At 52.7% G+C, this 19,560-nt stretch overlaps 1 protein-coding gene across 1 annotated transcript in view; it reads right to left on the bottom strand.

The window, feature by feature from the left end:
- TNFRSF8 (TNF receptor superfamily member 8) overlaps positions 1-19,560 on the bottom strand; it is a 61,691-nt gene that overhangs the window by 38,363 nt on the left and 3,768 nt on the right. Inside the window, exons 2-3 of the mRNA XM_040645543.1 lie at positions 9,915-10,002; positions 2,139-2,255 (exon numbers count right to left, since the gene is read on the bottom strand). Coding sequence (XP_040501477.1) covers positions 2,139-2,255; positions 9,915-10,002 — 205 coding nt within the window. The remainder of the gene's footprint in view (positions 1-2,138; positions 2,256-9,914; positions 10,003-19,560) is intronic.

Genomic DNA, 19,560 nt, shown 5'->3' with positions numbered 1-19,560 from the left:
GTGCACAATGAGTAAGTTTAAATAGCAAAGTAAAGCTAACAGGCCAAGGGACTCAGGATTATGGAAAAGAATATAAACACCATAGGCAATAACAAAGTAAAAAAAAAATGTAAGTAAGTAATAAAAGTCAGGAAGAGGACAAGGAGGCAGCAAGCTAATTACTTCATTTTTCATTACAGGAAGCCAATCTACTCTACCCCATCTAAAAACTGAAACAAGCAGAACATGATTTTACCACAAGAGATAGTTTTTCCTTTAATGATTTCCAACTGCTTCTTGATTTTCATAACCTCTTCTTAATTTTAGAGGATTTTATTTTTAGAAACTGCACTCTTGTGATTGTTTTATTTTCACTTTAGTTTCTTCTTCCTCTGATACATTTGAATAAAATTAAATGTAATCACTTGAACATCATAAACAGTATGATCTCATCCTCTTAAAAATCCCTTTTCTCGGGGCACCTGGGTGGCTTAGTCAGTTGCGCGGCTGCCTTCAGTGCAGGTCATGATCTCAGGTCCTAGGATCAAGACCCACCCTGGGCTCCCTGCTCAGCAGGGAGTCCGCTTCTCCCTCTCCCTCTGCCCCTCCCTCCCTCTCGTGTGTGTGTGTGTGTGTGTGTGTGTGTGTGTGTGTGTGTGTCTGGCTGTGAACCTTCCCATTCTTCTTCCCTCTATATAGAGATACAGAGAAGTGTCAGACAGACCTCCAACGAGGGAGAAGGGGCAGAGCTGGCTTTCTTCCTCACAATTCTGTATTGCTTGAATGTTTCATAATGAATGCATATAACTTTCATTTAATACAATGCAGTCGTTTTAAAACCTTTTTTAAACATTTTAAAGCATTTAAAACATTTTAATATTTTTAAAAACTTAAAGATATACCAGAGAAATGCTAACTTAGACAAAGAAGAATGGCAATGTTAATATCAAACAAAAATGGAATTAAGGCAAATACATTGTAAGGAGAAAAGAGGTATATTTCATGCTGATGAAAGGTCCAACCCACCAAGAAAACACAGTATTCGTGAACACTGTACCTAATAACATAGCTTTGACATATAGAGCGCAAAAATAAATAGAACACAATGAAAATCTGATGAAAAACAAGCACAGGGGAGATGGATTTTACACATCTATCCCAGACGTCAACCTTTGAGAAGGTGACAAAAATAAATAAGACTGCAAAAGAAAAGTGCATATTATTTTGGGGGACTTAGCTGGCTCAGTCAATAAAGCATGTGACTCTTGATCTTGGGGTCGTGAGTTCGAGCCCCACGTTGGGTGTGGAGATTCCTTAAATAAACTTAAAAAATTATTTTAAAAGAACGCATATTATTAAATAACACAATTAACAAGGTTGATCTAATAGGTATATGGAGAATTTTGTACCCAACAAACAAGAGCACATGTTTTTTTTTCCAAACACACTAAACATGCTTTAAAAATATGAACATTTATTAGGGCACAAGAAATCTCAACAAATTTCCCAACCCCACCCCACAAAAACCCACACAAAACAAAACGAACACCAGAGAGCACACAAACCACACTCACTAACCATAATAAGAGATTAACAATGAAAGTGCTATGGGAAGCCTCCTGGAAGCACTTGCGGTCTTAGGTAAAGCACACAGCTCTTGGTGTCAGACAGACAGCTCAACTTACCAGGCTTTTGTAACTTTGGAAAGGCCCTTAACCTCCCTAAGCCTGGGTTTAATCACTGTAAAGCAGGGATAAAAAAAAGAATCTGCACCCCCGCCCCCCCAGCCTGGCTGGCTCTCTGTCTGCAGAGCATGTGACTCTTCATCTCAGGGTCATGGGTTTGAGCCCCAAGTTGGGCATAGAGATTACTTTTTTAAAAAGGGAAAAAAATACTCGCCTAGGGGTTTTGTGAAGATTAAACTCAATAAATGTGAGTCCCTCCCTTGAAGAAACATGTTAACAAAGTCTCTAAAAACGGATGCCAAATATCATGGCTGATACCAATTCACAAATCCAGACGGGTACACTAAGGCACCAGGGGGCCAACTCGGAGTCCAGGCACCAAATCCTGAGGCTCTCCACCTTCTCTGCCTACCCCCCCAGAGGCCCCCCCCCCGCCCCGGAAGCTGCCCCTAGAGGGAAGAACAAGGTCCTTACCTCCAACACAGGTCACACAGGCCTTGCAGCGGCCGTCCCTGTCCAGGTAGTAGTCAGGCTCGCACTGCTTCCCACAGTCCGATGGCCCCTGTGCGCACGGCTGCTGCGAGGTCAGCCCTGGGGAAGAAAACAGAGAAGCTCCAGGCCAGGCCGCCTTGGCGAAGACCTCACCACCCCAGACCTTACCTCTCATCCCTAAAGCCCTTCGCAGCTCCACCCCAAAACCCCCCAAACACGGCAGTCCAGCTCTCGGGTTCTACACGGAGGCATTGCCGGGGAGAGAGCAGGCCTTGCCTAAGGTCAGCGGGCAGGCGGGAGAAGCCGCACAGGTTGCGTGGAAGACCTGGGCCTGGGGGTTCCGACTGCTGGCTTGGGCAAGATCCAGTGAGTCATGGGCACCACGAAGTTAACAGGATCCCCCTGTTCGGCTTGTAGAGTGAGGTGAAGGCATTGTGAAAATAAACAGGTGTGCTTAGCACACAGCAAGCGCTGGAGGAGCACCGGCTGCTGTCATTCCGGGCGGGAGTCCTGTTTCACCGCAGGAACTGGGGAGCCGTAAGTCCTAGACCCCGAAGAGCCAGAGCCAGCCTGACTGGACACATGCAAACCAGCCTGCAGTCCCTGACTCGCACTCTACAAGGATGGGAGAAGCATGGCGGCTCATACCGACTCCGTGGGGCAAAAGAGTAGAACACCTTCGCTTGCCCGCCCAACTCTGCGCGCAGCGACCACACCAGCCGGCATGCTTACCACCCGCAGCTTGAGTCCGAGATGGGCACGTGACCCAGATAAGCCAATCAGAATACCTCATCCTTCAGGATGGGCACATGACGGAGATAGGCCAATCAGAATACCTCAGTCTTCCGGATTGGCACGTGACCTCAATAAGCCAATCAGAGTAATCTTCTTCACCACTATGATTGGTTCAGAGACACATGACCCATGCCAGCCAATGAGCCCCATCTCTGAGAGTTTCACAAAAGCTACCGGTTAAGACCGCCTCTCTTTATTGTTGGATTCCTGGTGCAAAGGGCAGTTTAAGTCCAGAGCTGCCGGATCGTGGCAGGTGCAGCGTGGCCACGGCCTGCCAGAGAAGGAGGTGATTCAGACGCAAGTAGAGTCCAGGACAGAGAGAAGTGGACTCCTGAGGACATCCAAACCGAATTTAGACACCACCGTCTTCTGTTATTGAGCCAGTTATTCCTCTACCCTAACTTTGTTTGGACATAAGTAAGTTAGGCTAAACCATGGGCCCCCAACATTTCTTGTATCACCTAGTCATTCTGGGGAAATGTGGGACACCACTGGGAATCATGTTTCTAAGTGCCTAGAATAAAACACATGGGATTACCAAGGAACCTAGCTATGTGAGAGCACGGTTATCAAAGCATTAAAATAATTTAAGTGATAGCAATATATGTGATTCTTTGCAAACTCATTAAACAAAATCTAATAAATATCATAGTTTCAACGTACCGATGAGCATAAATATTATTTCGTGATATCTGTGGCAACTGTGATATCATTGCAAGATATCATGAGAATATCTGATTTCCGTTGTTGAAAAAGCTGCAGACACTACAATATCATTACCGTGCTTTGTTGTCTTAATTCATGACGGAAAGAATTCATACAGGGCATTTTAAATTAGAGACTGATGAAAAGGAGTGAACTCATTCAGGTTTAGGCCCTCCTGAAATCTACCCAGGGACACTTGGGAGTCCCTAGACCCCAAGGTAATCGCCTGCTCTAGAAAAACGTGTTAAGAACCTCTCAGAAATACTAGCTTGATGGCTGGCATCCTCTAACTCAGAAAATTTCAGTACCTCCCCAAGTGGTCTTTCAGAGAGGTAAATGTGACCCCATCACCCCTTGCCTAAAACTTTCAAAGGCATCTCATGGCTCCCAGGATAGAGCCCTAGGTCCTTACTGTGGTTAAGGTGGTTCTGCCCACCGACAGTCCCCTTACCGTCTAATCTCAAGCCACACCAGAATCTCCATGTCCCCCAAAGGGGCCATGCTCCCTTCTGCCCCCAGGGCATTTGCACAAGCTGGCCCTTTGCCAGGAACGCGCCTCTCCCCTTTCCCCTGGAAAACTCTTGCTCAGCCTTCACATCATTGTCAAGGTGTCACTTTGTCAGCAACTTGGTTGGATCCCTGCTCTAAACCGTCAGAGATCCATGTACCTCACCCTCCTATACCAAACTCTGCTGTAATCTATTTAATCCAGTGTCATCACACTTAGTTGTGGGATGAATTGTCTTAGTATCTGAATTCCTCCCATGACTGTCAGCTCCTCAAGGTTGAATCTTTTCCTTTCTGCACACCAGTGATTCCCCTCTCACAGGGCCTGACACCGGTATCTGATCAATTCGTGCTCTGACCACCTCATCAATATGGACCCAGCCTCGCAATTCCAGGCCTCCCTCTGGCTCCGAGCCCTGCTCTGGCATTTCCGTACATGGCTCACTTCATGGGCTCCATGCAGCAGCCACCACTGGGTACCTTGATCTTTTCTCTGGCACCCCTCCTATGTCCTGGAATGTCGTGATGGGCTGAATTATGTCCCCCAAAAAAGACACGCTGAAATCCTAACCCCAGTATCTCAGAATGTGATCTTATTTGAAGACAGGGTCCTTACAGAGGTCATTAAATTAAAATGCAGTCATTGGGCTGGACCCTAATCCACAATGACCTGCGTCCTTATAAAAAGGGGAAAATTTGGATACAAGGCACAGGACGTGCATACGGGAACACAGCCAGATAAAGACCGGACTCATGCTGCCACCAGCCGAGGAGCTATGAGAAGCTGGGAAACAGGCAAGAATCTTCCCCAGAGCCTTCAGAGGGCACGTGGCCATGCCAGCACATTGATCTTAGACTTCTAGGCTCCAGAACTGTGAGACAACCCATTTCTGTTGTGTCTACTGCTCGGTTTGTGGCACTTTATTGATGGCAGCCCTAGGGAATGAATACAAATGTTCTTCGCCCAGGCCGAGGTGTCCATCCATCTCCATTTCTACCCACCGGGAACCCTCTGTATCCAACCAGGTCACACTGAAATGCCATCCCCTGGTGGAATTTTCCTGATCTTCTGACCCCATCCAGTTCCCCACTCTGGATCCCTTTAAAATCACCTCTCAGCACCAGGGGCTGTTTGGGGTGAAGTCTAGAAACCCCCCTGCTGCAGGAAATCTAGTCAAGGACTCAAGTGACTCATTTGGTGGTAGGATTATATATTCATTCAACTCATTTACTGACCACCACCTTTGTGCCAGGCTCTGACTTCGAGATTAGAGAAGGTGAGGTCCCCGCTCCCGTGGAGATTGTCCTCGAGCCTGGGGGAAGAGAGGCAAGCAGGTGCAGAAGGAAATTAGCAAGTCGGTTTCCAGTGTGCCCACAAACTTTGAAGAAAATAAAGCAGGAGCCAAGAGAGAAGGCAGAGGGAGAGGCAGGAGAGCTCCAGAGAGGGGGACCAGGGAGGCCTCTCCCGAGTCTGCGAGGACTGAGGAGGGCAGCTGTACAGAGGGCTGTGGGAAGAGCACTTCAGACAGAGGGAACTGCCCGTGCAAAGGCCCCGAGGGCAGAACAAGCGTGGCTCATGCCAGGAACAGAAAGGCCCCGGGGGCTGGAAGCAGCCAGAGCCAAAGAATTATGAGCGTTGATTCATTCCTGTTTTCTTCTCCCATTTTCCACACAGATCTTCTGCCCTGAATCACTTTCAAAATCAGAAACAAAAATGGTTGAGAAAGGCTCCAGGGCTGCAGAGATGGTATTAGAAGGGGTCCCTCTGCCCCTGATCTGTCTCCAGCCATACACCCTCGGTCTCAGGGCGCTTTGCTGACTCCAGATATTCTCAAAGGTTGTGCGAACATTCCCACGCCGCCCCTCACCTCTGACTCAGGGTCCTGCAACCCGGCCGCAGCTGCTTTGGCCAAAGAAACTCCCACACTGAGAACTGCTCCGGACTTACGGGCCTTTGCACATTCTTTGCCTCTGCCCAGAGCACACCCCCTCCCCACCTTGGCCTGGCCAACCCCTGCGCATCCCCAGGACTCCTTTAGATATCGTCTCCTCAAGGAAGACCCTTCCAGTCAGGTCAGGTTCCCTAAGAGTGTGTTCCCATGGCCGCCAGCAGCACCACCCCAAACTCTAACAGCCTGAGGCAGCAGACGCATTTTGGAAGGGCTTCCCAGCCCACGGGCTGCCCTTCTTGGAGAACGACCCCCTACCCTGCCCCTACCCCCTGCAGTGGTCTGGGAGGGTTGGGGGGGGAACCAGAGCAGAGATGGACATCTGGGCTTATCTGCACCATCAGATGCTTTCTTCTTGGGCTCTGGAATTGGGGCTGAAAGATGTTTGCCATGTGTCCCTCTTGGTGACGGAGGGAGAACAGACTGGGAAGGGAACTGTGGCCCCCCAAGCTTGGCCAAGGGCTAGAGGGCCAAGGACGCCTCCTCCTCCTCCTCCTTCCTGCTCACAGCCCTTGGAGTATCCCTCAGTTCCTGGGACAAGATGGGATACACTCACCAGGCCCCAAGCAAGCCATGCTCTCTGCCAACATGGGGCCTGGCTTCACATTGTCCCCCCCACACACACAGCGAGGCAGCCTCACACCTCTGCAGGCTCCCCTCCTCTCACTCTGGGGAGCGGGTCTGGGCACTAAAGGCGGGGAGGGGAGGTGATCCAGGAAGTAAGGGGCTTGTAGCCCCCACATGGGCTCTTCGCTGACGTGCTCTGCCTTGGGCGTCAGCACCAGGTAAGGGGGAAGAGCTCAGGTTTCTGAGTTAGCCAGACTCAGACTTTCTGAGATAGCCAGTGGGGGCTCCAGTGTGGCCCCCACCAGCTACTTATTAGCGCGTGACCATGGGAAAATCTCTGAACCTTGCCGTGTCCAAGTTTCCTCTCTGGGGTTCCTACTGGGGTTCAGTGAGCTAATGCAGGTGAAGGGCCGGCATTGGGCTGGCGTAGAGCATGCTCCATGGGCCATAACTGTTGTCCTTGGTGTGAAGTCGTGAGTGAGCTCCCCATCACTGAGGGTATGTAAACAGAGGGCCGGGGAGCAGTTGTCAAGGATGCTACGAAGGGCACTACAGGCTGGGTAAGAAGAGAGATTCAGTGACATCTAAACTTCTCAATCTCAAAGGTCTCCCAGTTTCCTTCCTCCAGCAACCCACCCCCCGGCCAACACTGCCACACAGCTGAGCTGAGCGCTGATTGCAGAGGGCGGGCAAAATGTCAGAAATTTCCCCCAGAGACTGAGGAAGGGGTTTTTGTGGGTTTTTCTTTTTTCCTCTTGCTTGCCGGAAGCACAGGGTCAATAAAACTCCAGCAAAATGCCCCGCCCACCACACGGGCAAGAGGTCCTCCGCCACCCCCAGTCACGGGGCCACGGAGAGCGAACGTGGGGGACGGCAAACCTCTCTTCCCAAGTCACAGCGTCTAAGTGGAGGGAGGGGGGGGGGGGGGGGGCAGCCATCACTCTGTCTCCACCCACTTCACCCTGTGGGGACCATGCCAGGCGGGGGTGAAGGGAGCTGCAGGGCGTGGGAAGCAAGTGTCTGTCTTTCTTCCTGCAGCTGGAATCATGGGTCCTGTGGAAAGTCACAGAGCCCTGTGGGCACCCCCCCATCCCTGAGCCCTGACTGCGGTTGTCCAGGGGAGAAGCAGTGTGCAAGCCGCCACACAGCCCTGGGCTGGTGAGGGAAGGCTTCCTGGAGGAAGGGGTGCCAGGACTGTGGGAGGTGCCAGCAGCAGTGAGGGCAGGCAGGCATGTCAAAGGCCCAGATACTTGAAAGCACAGAAGAAAGGCCAAGGGGAAAAGGCTGGGAAAGGTAGCCAGTGACCTCACGATAAGATGGAGCCATGAAGAGTTGTTGGACCAATGGGTGCCAGAACAAGCCAAAGGGGGATGGGAGGAGTGGGAGGATGAAGGGGGCGGGTGGGGGCGGGGATGGAGCTGCGGCCTGATTGCATCCCCCTCAAATCCATATGCTGAAACCCTCACCCCCAGTGTGGCTTTACTTGGAGATAGGGTCTTCAGAGGTGATTAAGGATAAACGAGGTCTTATGGGTGGAGCCCTGATCCAACAGGACTGGTGGCTTCATAAGAGGAAAAAGAAAAATGTATCTTTTTTCTTTCTCTCTCTCTCTCTCCTTCTCCCCCACCCCTCTCTCTCCTTCCGCCATGACAAGGGGGCTCTCTGCAAGCCAAGAAGAGGAGGCTTCTCACCAGAAACCAAACCCTGCTGGAAACTTGATCTTGGACTTTCTAGCCTCCAGAATGGTCTGGAAACAAATGTCTGTCGTGGAGGTGCCCCCCACCCCCGCACACCACGCCCACTCCCCCGACTGTGGTGTTGTGTTATGACAGCCCCACCCCAGCAGCCTGAGCTAGGTGGGGGGATGGGATGGGGAATGCGTGGCAGAAGGAATGGGGAAGGGGTGAAGGAGATAGGAGGGGAGGGAGTGAGCACGTAAGAGAGTGGGGGAAGGGTTAGGTGGGGGATGGGCAGGCATAGGGGGAGTGGGTGGGGGCTGGCCAGTCAGGCACAGGAGTCCCAGGCACTAAAGAAAGCACAGGCCCCTACCTGACAGGTACTTCAAAACCTACACGAAACCATAAAATAAAGGTTAGAAAATCCAATAAAGTTCTACTTTTTCCCCTACCATGACAACTTTGAACCATTTTTGGAAATAGAAAATACCAAATTCTTTCCCAAAATGTTTTTCTGGGTCCTTGGGGGGAGCGCTGATCTTAGGCTCGGTCTGCCCTTGCGATGGATCAGAAAGGCTGCAGGTCTAGCGACAGACCGGGGTTCCCGCCCAGCTCCGGCCACTTACCCTTGGTGACTTTGCGTGCCATGGTCTGACGTCACCCTCCAGACAGCAATGCTGGCAGGCTGAGAGGATGGGTAGGTGGGCCTCCTACCTATCCTGAAGGTCACCCCCCACTTCCAGTGGCCTCCTGTCCTCCAAGCACGAGGCAGTCCTCATGCCCTCCGATGCGGGAACTAGCGTCTCCCCCGCTCCCGCCTCTGCGCCGGAGCTCAGAGACCGGGGTTCAGCTCTATCTCGTGCCCCACCCGGCGCCGGCCACTGGATGTGCCTTGGGAATTCTGATAACAACCAGGAGGATGCCAGTGCCTCACCACCCCGTTCTGGCTGCTCGCCTTTTCGGGCCTGAGAAGCACCGGCCAAGTGAGGGTGGGCAGGCTGATAATCTACTCGGAGCCAATCATGGTGCTGGGGCTGCGTGAGTCTTCCAGGAAGGGACTCTGAGCAGGGAGCCTGGTTCCAGAGAGATCAATGGTTCAGGTGGCCCAGAGATAAATGCATGTTCTGGGCTGGAAAAGATGAGGACCACAAAGGGCTTCCAGACTCAGAAATGAGGGACAGTCAAGGGGTGTCGAGAGCCCAGGCTACGGAGTCACAGAACCCTGGGCTCCAGCCCTGGCCAGCTCCACCATTTCCCAGCTCTGTGACCTTGGGCCAGATACCTAACCTTACAGCACCCCGCCAACCTCATCTGCAAAATGAGATTAATAAAGGATACTGATAAGTTCATGCAATGCATCTGAAGGTCTCAGACCAGTGTGAGTACAGTTAGTGTTCATAAGGGGCCAGCCAGTAACTAAAAACAAAACCTTCAGAAATCTATAGCCAACGTGATGATGACAATGTGGGCTTCCGTCTTGCCCACTCACCAATCACCCTGGAGTTTTATAACTTGAGGACAAAAATCCCCTCCTGTCCCTCCCCAGCACCCCCACTCACCCACAGGGCAGCGGTAACAACACCTCCCAGCAGTCTCGTCGTAGGAGTGGTTGGGGCCTTCCTTGCAGGTGTCCCTCCGAACTCCATCCTGAAGGGCGGGATAAATTGGTGAGACCAGGCTGATCCCAGACACGCATCCCTCCTGCCCCTCGGGTCCCAGGAGGCCCGATCTCTACTCACTATCAGCACCAGGCCTGAGACTGAGCCTCAAGTTTTAGAAGAGAATCAGGACAGAAACACCTGATTTCACACCTGCCTCAGACCCGCTCCCCCTGGGGAGGTGATGGCTCTCCAGCCTTCCATCACTCAGCCCCAAACCTGGGCTCTGCCCTCTCTCCTCTCATGCTCACATCCAACCCCCCGGCAAACTCTCTCGGCCTTTGACCAATGTCCCCCCCGCCTGCTCCACCTGGTCCCCTCTCCCCCGGACTGATTAATTCAGTTGCCTCCTACCTGGCCCCTGGCATGGACCCAGCAATACCAATTTCTAGTAAATTTGTTTTTTGCGGTCTAATACGCTCTACAGACATTGCCCACCCACTGAATTTTTCCAGCGTGACCATGTCTTGCAGCCAGCACCCAGATCAAGACACAGGACATTGCCGGCACCCAGCACCCTCCCTCGCGCCCCTTCCCACGCACTACACGCAAAGGCAGCTGCTAACCCGACTTCTCCACCATAGATTTGTCTTGTCGGCTTTTGAGCTTTACTTAGGTAAAACCATCACTGCTCTCGTGCAACTGGCTTCTTTTGCTTAACATTATATTGTGAGACTCACCCACACTGTGGCATATGGCAACCATTCATTCAAGTTCGTTGCTGTGTAGTGTTGCATTGCGTGAATATGGACAACTGGTCTATCTATTCTACTCTTGATGGGCCTTAGGGTTGTTTCCACTTCTGATCATTATGAGTAATGCCACTGGGAACAGCCCTATACATATATTTTGGTGCACAAATAGACACGTTTCTGTTGGACTCCGCCCAGGGGTAGAAGGATGGGTCATAAAGTATGTATATGCTCAGCCTTGATAGACTCTCCATAGTTTTCTAAGCTGTACTGACCCTTCGCTGTAGGGTGTAAGCGTTGCAGTTGCTCCCCATCCCTGTCAACATTTGGGAGTGTCGGTTTTAAAAATTTTAGCCATGCTGCTGTGTGTGCAGTGTTATTTCATTGTATCCTTTAGTTTGCATTTCTCTGGGGAGTAATGATGTTGGGTCTCTTTCACATGTGTGTTAGCCACTCGGATATTGTCTTGTATAAGATGCTCCTTCAAGTCTTTTGCCTATTTTTTTAAAAATTGGATTGTCTGACTTTTCTTATTGATGTGTGGGAACTCTTTATATATTCTGGATACAAACCCTTTGGTGAATAAATGTGCTGCAAATATCTTCTCCCCTTCTATGGCTGGCCTTTCTACTTTCTTAAGGGGGCCCTTTTTTTTTTAAGATTTTATTTTATTTTATTTTAGAGAGAGAGCGAGAGAAAGAGCATGCTAGTGGGGGGAGGGGCAGAGGGAGAGGAAGAAGGAGAGAATCCAAGGCAGACTCCACACAGACCATGGAGGCTGACATCAGGCTTGATCCCGAGACCGTGAGATCATGACCTGAGCCAAAACCAAGAGTCAGACGCTCGAGCAACTGAGCCACCACAGGCGCCCCTCTTAAGGGAAACTTTTTTGTTAATTAATTAATTTTTTTAAAGATTATTTATTTATTTGAGAAAGAGAGAGAGAGAGCAAATGAGAGAGGGAGCACGAGCAAGGGGGAGGGGCAGAGGGAGAGGGAGAAGCAGACACCCCACTGAGCAGGGAACCCGATACGGACTCGATCCAGGGACCCTGGGATCATGACCCTAACACAAGGCAGGTGCTTAACCGACTGAGCCACCCAGGTGCCCAGGGAGCCTTTGGATGAACAGAAGGCCTTAGTTTTAATGAGGGACAATTTATTCATCTTTTCTTTCATGGTCAATGTCCTTTATAAGAAATATTTGCTGGCCTGATGTCATTCAGATGCTCTCCCACATTATCTGTTAGATGATATCCCTTAATCTTCCATAGTCAGGTTTCATTTCGGTGCATGGTGTAAAGTAGGGGCCAACACTCACTTTTTTCAGGAATACACATTTTTAACAAGTTCCCCCGTATGTTTCCAGGGCTCTTTGAAAGTTAAGTCCCTTTGTCAGACGGGGGCTTAAGAGAGAAAAATCTCTGCTGACATCCTAGGGGAGGAACTTTGTCCTTTGCCCTAGAATGAAAGGGGAGCATGGGACACCTGGGTGCTGCAATCAGTTAAGCGCTTGCCTTCAGCTCAGGTCATGATCTCAGGGTCCTGGGACCAAGTCCCACATTGGGCTCCCTGGTTGGCGGGGAGTCTGCTTCTCCCTCTCCCTCTGCCCCTCCTCACTGCTCATGCTCTCTCTCTCAAATAAATAAATAAAATCTAGAAAGAAAGAAAGAAAGAAAGAAAGAAAGAAAGAAAGAGAGAGAGAGAGAGAGAGAGAGGGAGGGAGGGAGGGAGGGAGGGAGGGAGGGAGGGAGGAAGGAAGGAAGGAAGGAAGGAAGGAAGAGAAAGAAAGAAAGAGGAACATGAAGCAGGTTTCTAGGCTCCAGGAAGGCAGACAGGAGGGAGAGGGGAGAGGGAAGGAGGGAGCTGTGTCCCATCTCTCTATGTGCGGCCTCCTAGGGGGTGCCTGGCAGAGCCCAGGCGGCCACTTGTGGGATGAATGAGATGAACGGGCTTTCTTGGTTTGGGGAGAAAACAGAAACCATCTCCCCGCTTCCCCCACAGGGGAGAGACCTGGCTGGTCTAAGGGGCTTCTGTCCTCTCCTCTCCAGCCAAGGGAACAGTGAACACCAATAAATGAATACTTCTGTTATAGTCAAAGAGCAGAAGGACACCAGTGTGGCTGGAAGGTGGATATGTAGAGCCTTGATTACATTATTCTTTTTTTTCTTTTTTTGCACGTCTGAAATGTTACCATATAAATGGGAAATAAACATAATCTGACATTTGTACACCACCAGTCCCGTGGCACATGCGTGCCTCCTTTCTCATTTAACCCAGAGCCCCAGGCTTGAGGACAGTCTTTTCACCCACCCACACCCAGCCTCCTCCCTCCAGCAGGATCTCATTCTTCTCACGTAAACCAGGGAGCTCCTGGGAGCCTCTCTGGGGACAGAGACCTGCTTGACCCACGGCATTTCACAAGTGAGCTTGGACACCTACAGGTCGAGCGGGGTGGGGTTGCAAAGGTTCAGGCCTGCCGAGAGTGGAGAAAATTCTGGGTCCCTGGCCTGGGTTTTCCCCTTCTGGCTGCCCACTCATCTCATTGATAATTATGGACTCTGAGGGGGCTGTCAGTCCAGGCCCTGCTCTCTCTCCAGGGTCAGGGGAGCAACTGAGGGGAGCCTGAATTCTTACCCTTCACTTCCTGCCACCACATCCTGAGTCAGTGGGGTGGGGGGTGCAGAGAAGAATGGGGAACCCATGGTATTGCGTATCGCTCCCCCCCACCGCAGTCACACATCTCCTCCTTTATGTCACTGCCAGCCCTCTGAGGCCAGATCACCAGCCCATGTTACAGATGAGGAAACTGAAGCTCAGAGAGGTTCAGTTACCCACCCGAGGTCACACAGCTACTAAGTGCCAACAGGATATTTGAGCTTCACTGTGTCCTCAGTTCTCTTCCCCTCTCTGGGCCACAGGCTGCCCATCTGTAAAATAAAAAGAGTCTATTGTGCTGAGAAGGACACCATGTCACATCTGTGGTCTTTCTACTAAAAGTCCATAATCTGAATCAAATCATGAGGACACATCGAATAAACCCAAACTGAGGACTTTCCACAAAAGAAATGGTCTGGACTCTTTGCATGAAAGAGAGAGAAGAGCTGTGGAATGTTCCAGAATAGGGAGACTAATGAGACATTGTGGCTGAATGCAATGTCTGGATTGGATTCTGAATCTGAGTGGGTCTGTAGAGAATATTGACATAGCTGGTGAATACGGACTTTATATTTGATTCTGTATTCTTTATGTATACATAAAGGGAGAGAGAAAAAGAAAGCAACTGTACAAAACCACACGGGTCAATCATGGGTGCTCAAGAAAGACGGCAACAATTTTCACAATAAACCTTGTAAATCCATGGCTGCCACGAGGGGGCGCTGTCTTCTCGCGGTCCCCAGGGACGCTGGGACCTCAGCCAGGATGCCCTGGGAGAAGAGTGGGGGCCTCGCTCCAGTGTGGGGCTTGTGAGGAAGGGGCAGAGGCCGAGTCCGGGTGGGGACACAGCTCAGCGCCATCCCCCAGCATCCACTGCAGATGCCCCCAGGCCGCTGTGGCTGGCCTTCTCTGGCAGAGACAGTGGGGAATTTTTTTGCCTATGACGTCATGCATGGCTTTACAAGCACCCAGAAAATGGGGCCAGCGCAGTGCACACGTGTTGCAGAAGTAACAACAGCAGTTGTTGAACCCAACAGCCCTGTGGGACCCTACTGTGAGACCCTACTACCCCCGAAACTGGTCTCAGAGAGAAGGACCTGCCCAACGTAGCACCTGGTGGCAGAGCGGGATCTGAGTCGAGGTCAGCTGACTCCCAACCACTCTGACCGTTCCACAAGGGTGTCGAGCACCTACTGTATGTCAGAGAGCTGAGCTGGCCCCCGAATACCCTCTAGGAGCTGCTGCTCCAGGAGGGGAGACAACCGCACTTTCCCATAAACTGGGGGAGGGGGGGGGCATCTGGAGCCCTGAGCTTCACCTGTGCAACTCTGTGATCCCCAGAAGCTGGCCCAGTCCCACGCCCCAGGCCCAGCCCTCACCTCTGGCCCTGCTCTTTGCTCTCCCTCTGCCATCTCCCCCTTGGCCCCCAGGTCCCCTGTTGCCCTGCACCACTGCCCATTCACACAGGCCTTCCCCTTCAGCACAAAGGCAGCCCCAAGAAGACTGACCCCGTGGACACTGAGGCACCGCCAATCCCCGCTGGCCATGGGCCCAGACCCTGGATGGCCCATCAGTTCCTGCTGCCCCTGGGGAACTGGCCCTGACCTGGAAGAGAAGGGGCATCAGAGAGGGGAGAGTGGGAGGGGGAAGCCCGGGGACTGGAAGGGGGGCTTTTGGGTGGGGTTCCCCAGCGGGTTCAAGGCCAAGCGAGGTGTCCACAGGGTAATGAGCTGTGTAGCCAGACCCCTGGGGCCTGACCTTGGTGGCATCAAGATAAAAAGAGAGCAGCCTGAAGCCTTTCCATTTCTAAACCCGCCTGTTTTCAGGCTGGTTTGGTTTTCCCTACAAAACCTGGTAAATTTCACTTTCAAAAAGCCCCACCTGGTTTCAGCGGCATAGAGGAACAAGAGCTGGGCCGCACCTGCAGGAACCAAGCGGCTAGAGGTGGGGGGTGGGGGGCTGGAGGAGTCAGATCAAATGCAAAGTAGCCAAAGGGACCAGAGGCAGGCAGAGCTGGGGGGATGGCACCCCACCCCTATCCCAGGGGATCCCTGCCTCTATTACTCAAGGTGAGGTGCCTGGACCAGGAGCACTGGCCCCACTTGGCAGCTTGCTAAAGATGCAGAATCCCAGGTCCCACCCTAGACCTACTATCTATCCCATCTCACAGATGGGGAAACTGAGGCATGGGAAGGTTAAGAAACTTGGCCTAAAATCACACAGCTGAACAGTGTTAGTGCCAGGATCTGGCCCGAACCGTCCTGTGTGGGCTCTGATCCACTACATTCTGTGTCACTAGTCCTGACTGCTTAACCCCTGGCACTACCCTCAAATTCACTAACACTTCCTCATCGCCTTCCAATATGGACTTGCCAGTAGCCCTCCAAAGCCCTCCTCCCAACAACCGTGAGCCCCGTGCCCCACTCACAGCGCAGACGCCAGAGGGATCTTTTCAAGACACAGACCTGGTCTCCTCCCTCCACCCCTGCTGAAGGGTTCCAATGGAACTATGAATAAAACCCAGAGTGCCGACAGTGGCCCAGGAGACCCAGCTGGCCTGTGCATCCTCTGGCCCCCTCTCCCACCTGCTTCCCATCCCCACTTCCACCCCTACCCTCCCTCCCTATGGGACGTGCTGCTCCCCGACCACCCCATTCCCGTTGTCCAGCACACCCCCCAACTCATCCTTCCTGCCGCTCCCTCAGAGATCCCCCATTTTCGCCCCCCCACCCAGTCCAGGTCAAGTGTGAGCAGGTGAAAATCAAGGTGTGGGCTGGGCTGCATCCTTGCCAGAGGCTATGGGGGAGAATCCATTTCCTCGCCGTGAAAACTGAGGTCCCATCTCTTTGCTACCCATCAGTGAAGGTCATCTTCTGGAAACTGCTGTGTCCCCTGGATGGCATTGCTTAGCGCACCGCTCCTCTCCTCCTTCTGCAGAGGCCACACTGGTGGGCAAATCCTTCTGTCACATCCTTCCGTCACATCTCCCTCTTCTTCCACATCGCCTCTGCCTGACACAGCCAGGGAAGTTCCTGCTTTAAGGGGCTCCAGTGAGGACAGTGGCCCCACCTGAATAATCCAGGCTGATCTCCCCCTCTCAAGGTCTATACCCTTAATCACAGGTACGAAGTGCCCTTCTCTGTGTAAGGTGACAGTCACAGATTCCAGGGATTAGGACGTGGCCGTTTTAAGGGACCGGTATTCTGCTGACGACAGCCCTGCTCCTAAGCAACTACTCGGTTACTCTGCCAGAAGGCTGGGTGTTGTCATCTCCTGGTCCTTGGGGATCCTGAGCCCCGCTCTCCACCCACCGGGCGCACTGGAGCTCCAGGCCAAGAGACCACCTAAAATAGAAGCCGTGCTCCTCCCCAACCTTAAACACACCCACAGGCACACAGTCCATCCATGGCTGCACGTTTGGAGATAAAACCCAAAGACAGTAGACCCAGAAACAGACCCCCCCCGCCGCCCCCAGAGAAGGGAGTCTGGCACCCCTGGTAGAAGCCAATGCCAGCAACAGCTGAGACCTTCCCTGGGATGGAGTTCACAAGAACTGTAGCCGTGCTCCCTGCGAATCTCCCCCGTGGGATGGAAGAAGACCAGAAGGGCTCTGGGGTGGGCAGAATAGTGCCCCTCCAAAGAGGTGCCCGTCCTAATCCCCAGAGCCATTGATGATGTCTCTTATGTGGCAAAGGGGAACTGAGGCTGCTAACGAGTGACCCTGAGGTGGGGAGACGACCCTGGATTGTCCAAGTGAGCACAGTTGGAGGGTCCTCGAGAGGGCAGACGAGTCCGTGCCAGAGAAAGCTGGGGACGGCGCCAGCGCCAGAGAGGGGCTATGCAGCCAGCGTGAAGAAGGCGGAAGGAGCCTGGGCCGTGGAATGCTGTGCCTCCAGCAGCTGCAAAGGCAAGGTAATGCATTTTCCCCCTCGAGCCTCCAGAGAGCTCGCAGACCTGCCCACACCTCGATTCCAGCCCAGGGCCATTTGGGATTTAGGAACTACAGATCGGAAAGATAATCCTCTGTGTTGTTCTGAGCCACTAAATGGGTGGTAAAGACGCCCCACGAGGGAACTAAACCAGGTCCCCAACCCAGAAGGCAAAGAATAAAGCCGTGTCCCCTTCCACCGAGCATTCCCTGAAGGCCCGGGGCGGGGAGGGGACCAGGCGCTGGGCTCGGCGCTGCGGGGCCCCACGAAAGCCAGTGCCAGAGAGTCCCAGCCCACGAGCGCAGCTCCCACGACCGGCCCGCGGGAGACACTACGCAGCCATCTGTTGGACGAATCACTGAAGGAGAGCCTCGAGACACGATCAGAAAAACACGGGGATCACCAAAGCAAAGCGGAATGACGCGAGCATCACGCAACAGGGAGAGAACAAGAACGTGGGGGATTCGTGGCGTCTTCTTGGAGGAGGAGCACTTCCGCTTTTTCTCGTAGGAAGGTAAGATCTGGGCAGGAAAAATGAGGGGAGAACTTCCCTGGCAGAAGGCACCACAGAGGAGAAGGTCCAGAAGCGGGAAACAACAGAGCAGTAGGGAAATTGTGGTTTGCGGGGCGAGACAGTGGGAGCAGAAGGAGAAGAGGCCCAGGACTCGGGGCCAGACAGGCTGCATTTACTCGTCGTTTCCCACACGGCGTGCCACCAAATGCTGGTTCCACCCGATATCCACAGGTGACAAGAAAAAAACAAAAAACAAAAAACCAAAGAATAAAATACAACCAACCCACCAACCACTGGATTCCATCTGAGAGTTTACAGCTTAAAACGTGGGGCCTTTAAGGAGCTTGCTTGCTCTCTGATTCACCAACGACAAGTTGGGGGGCAGAGACAAATTGTTTCCCAATCTTAGTTGGTCATGGAACCCTTTCCTCATGGAACACCTGTTCCCTGGAAGTGACTTTGGGAAATGTTGCCTTTGGCAATGGGAGCCACTGAAGATTATAGAGCAACTGATACGAGAGGGGATGGACCGCATGGAGGCAAGGAAGTCAGCATAATCAAGGTCTGGCTTTGGGTCCAAATTCTGCGACGGGTAACTCCTCACTTCTCACCGATGCCCCGCCTGCCCTAGAGAAACCCCAGACCAGCTCCCTGAGCCAGTTGTTCAGATCACGGTCCTCCTGAAAGTTCTGGGGCTGCAGCAAGGATTCGGGCCTCACATTCAGCGATACCTCGGATGTGATCAAATCCGCCAGCCCTGGGCTAGCAGTCCCAGGAGCGGCAACCCCAGCCCCACTGAGGGACACCAGCGGCTGCCGGGGAAAATTGAACGGCGTTAAAGAATAGGGAGCTGCCCCCCCTCCCCATGGTACTTTAGCTTTTGTCCGCTCTTGGAGGTGCCTTGGATTCCTCCTCATGTCAGCCCACCTGCTAGAAGGGACCACCTCCACCATCCCAGCCTGCGTGGGGAGGGAAGCCAGGGGCCCAGTGTCCACTGCCCCCTGTTCCAGCACGAGACTGTGTGGACAGAGAGAACTCTCGGCCTGTTGCATTGCAGGAACCGCATCATGCAGGCAGCTCCTGGAGGCCCAGAGACCGTGCACAGAAGCCAATGATGAAGCTTCAAGAGCCCATCCCCACACCCCCCCACAGACATGCTGTTCGACCCGGCCATTGGCGAGGACATTGGCGTGATCCACGATATACAGCTTCTTATCACGACCTCTGCCCCCTGGCCCCCTTCTCTCCCCCACCCCGCGGCAAAGGCTGTCCCCAACCAGCACAAGCAGAAGCGAGTACAGGCCCCTGCGGTGGGGGACAGATCTCCCCACAGCGCTGGTCACTCTCCTCTGGGTCCCTCTTCCCACACCCTCGGGGGCAAGGACCGGTTCACCTTCATCCTGCATCCACAATACCTAGCATCCAGGAGGAGCTTAATAATGGCTTACCTCTCCACAGCACTGAGTACACGCCAGGCGCAGAGCGGCTGCTCCTTTATGGTTTTATGAATGAATTTTATGAATGAGTTGAGTACTTGGAGGAATATCCCCGAAGACCAAAGAAGTCAGTGAGTAATTGAATTGGGCGGCATAGAAAAGGTCTCGCCCCACCAGGGAGGCCACTGAGAACGCCAGTGGTTTCCAACCCTAGGCAGCAAAGATTTTGGAAGGATACCTCCCGCCCTCCACCCCAACAGCGCCTCAGGGGGAGGTGGCAGGAGAGAGAGAAGCTGGAGAACCGGTCTGGCTGAGCTGC

This window comes from Ursus maritimus, unplaced genomic scaffold (genome assembly GCF_017311325.1).
Source record: "Ursus maritimus isolate PB19 unplaced genomic scaffold, ASM1731132v1 scaffold_32, whole genome shotgun sequence".
Taxonomy (NCBI): Eukaryota; Metazoa; Chordata; class Mammalia; order Carnivora; family Ursidae; genus Ursus; species Ursus maritimus.
Note: the sequence above shows the minus strand (reverse complement) of the source record. Positions and strands in the feature narration are given on the sequence as shown.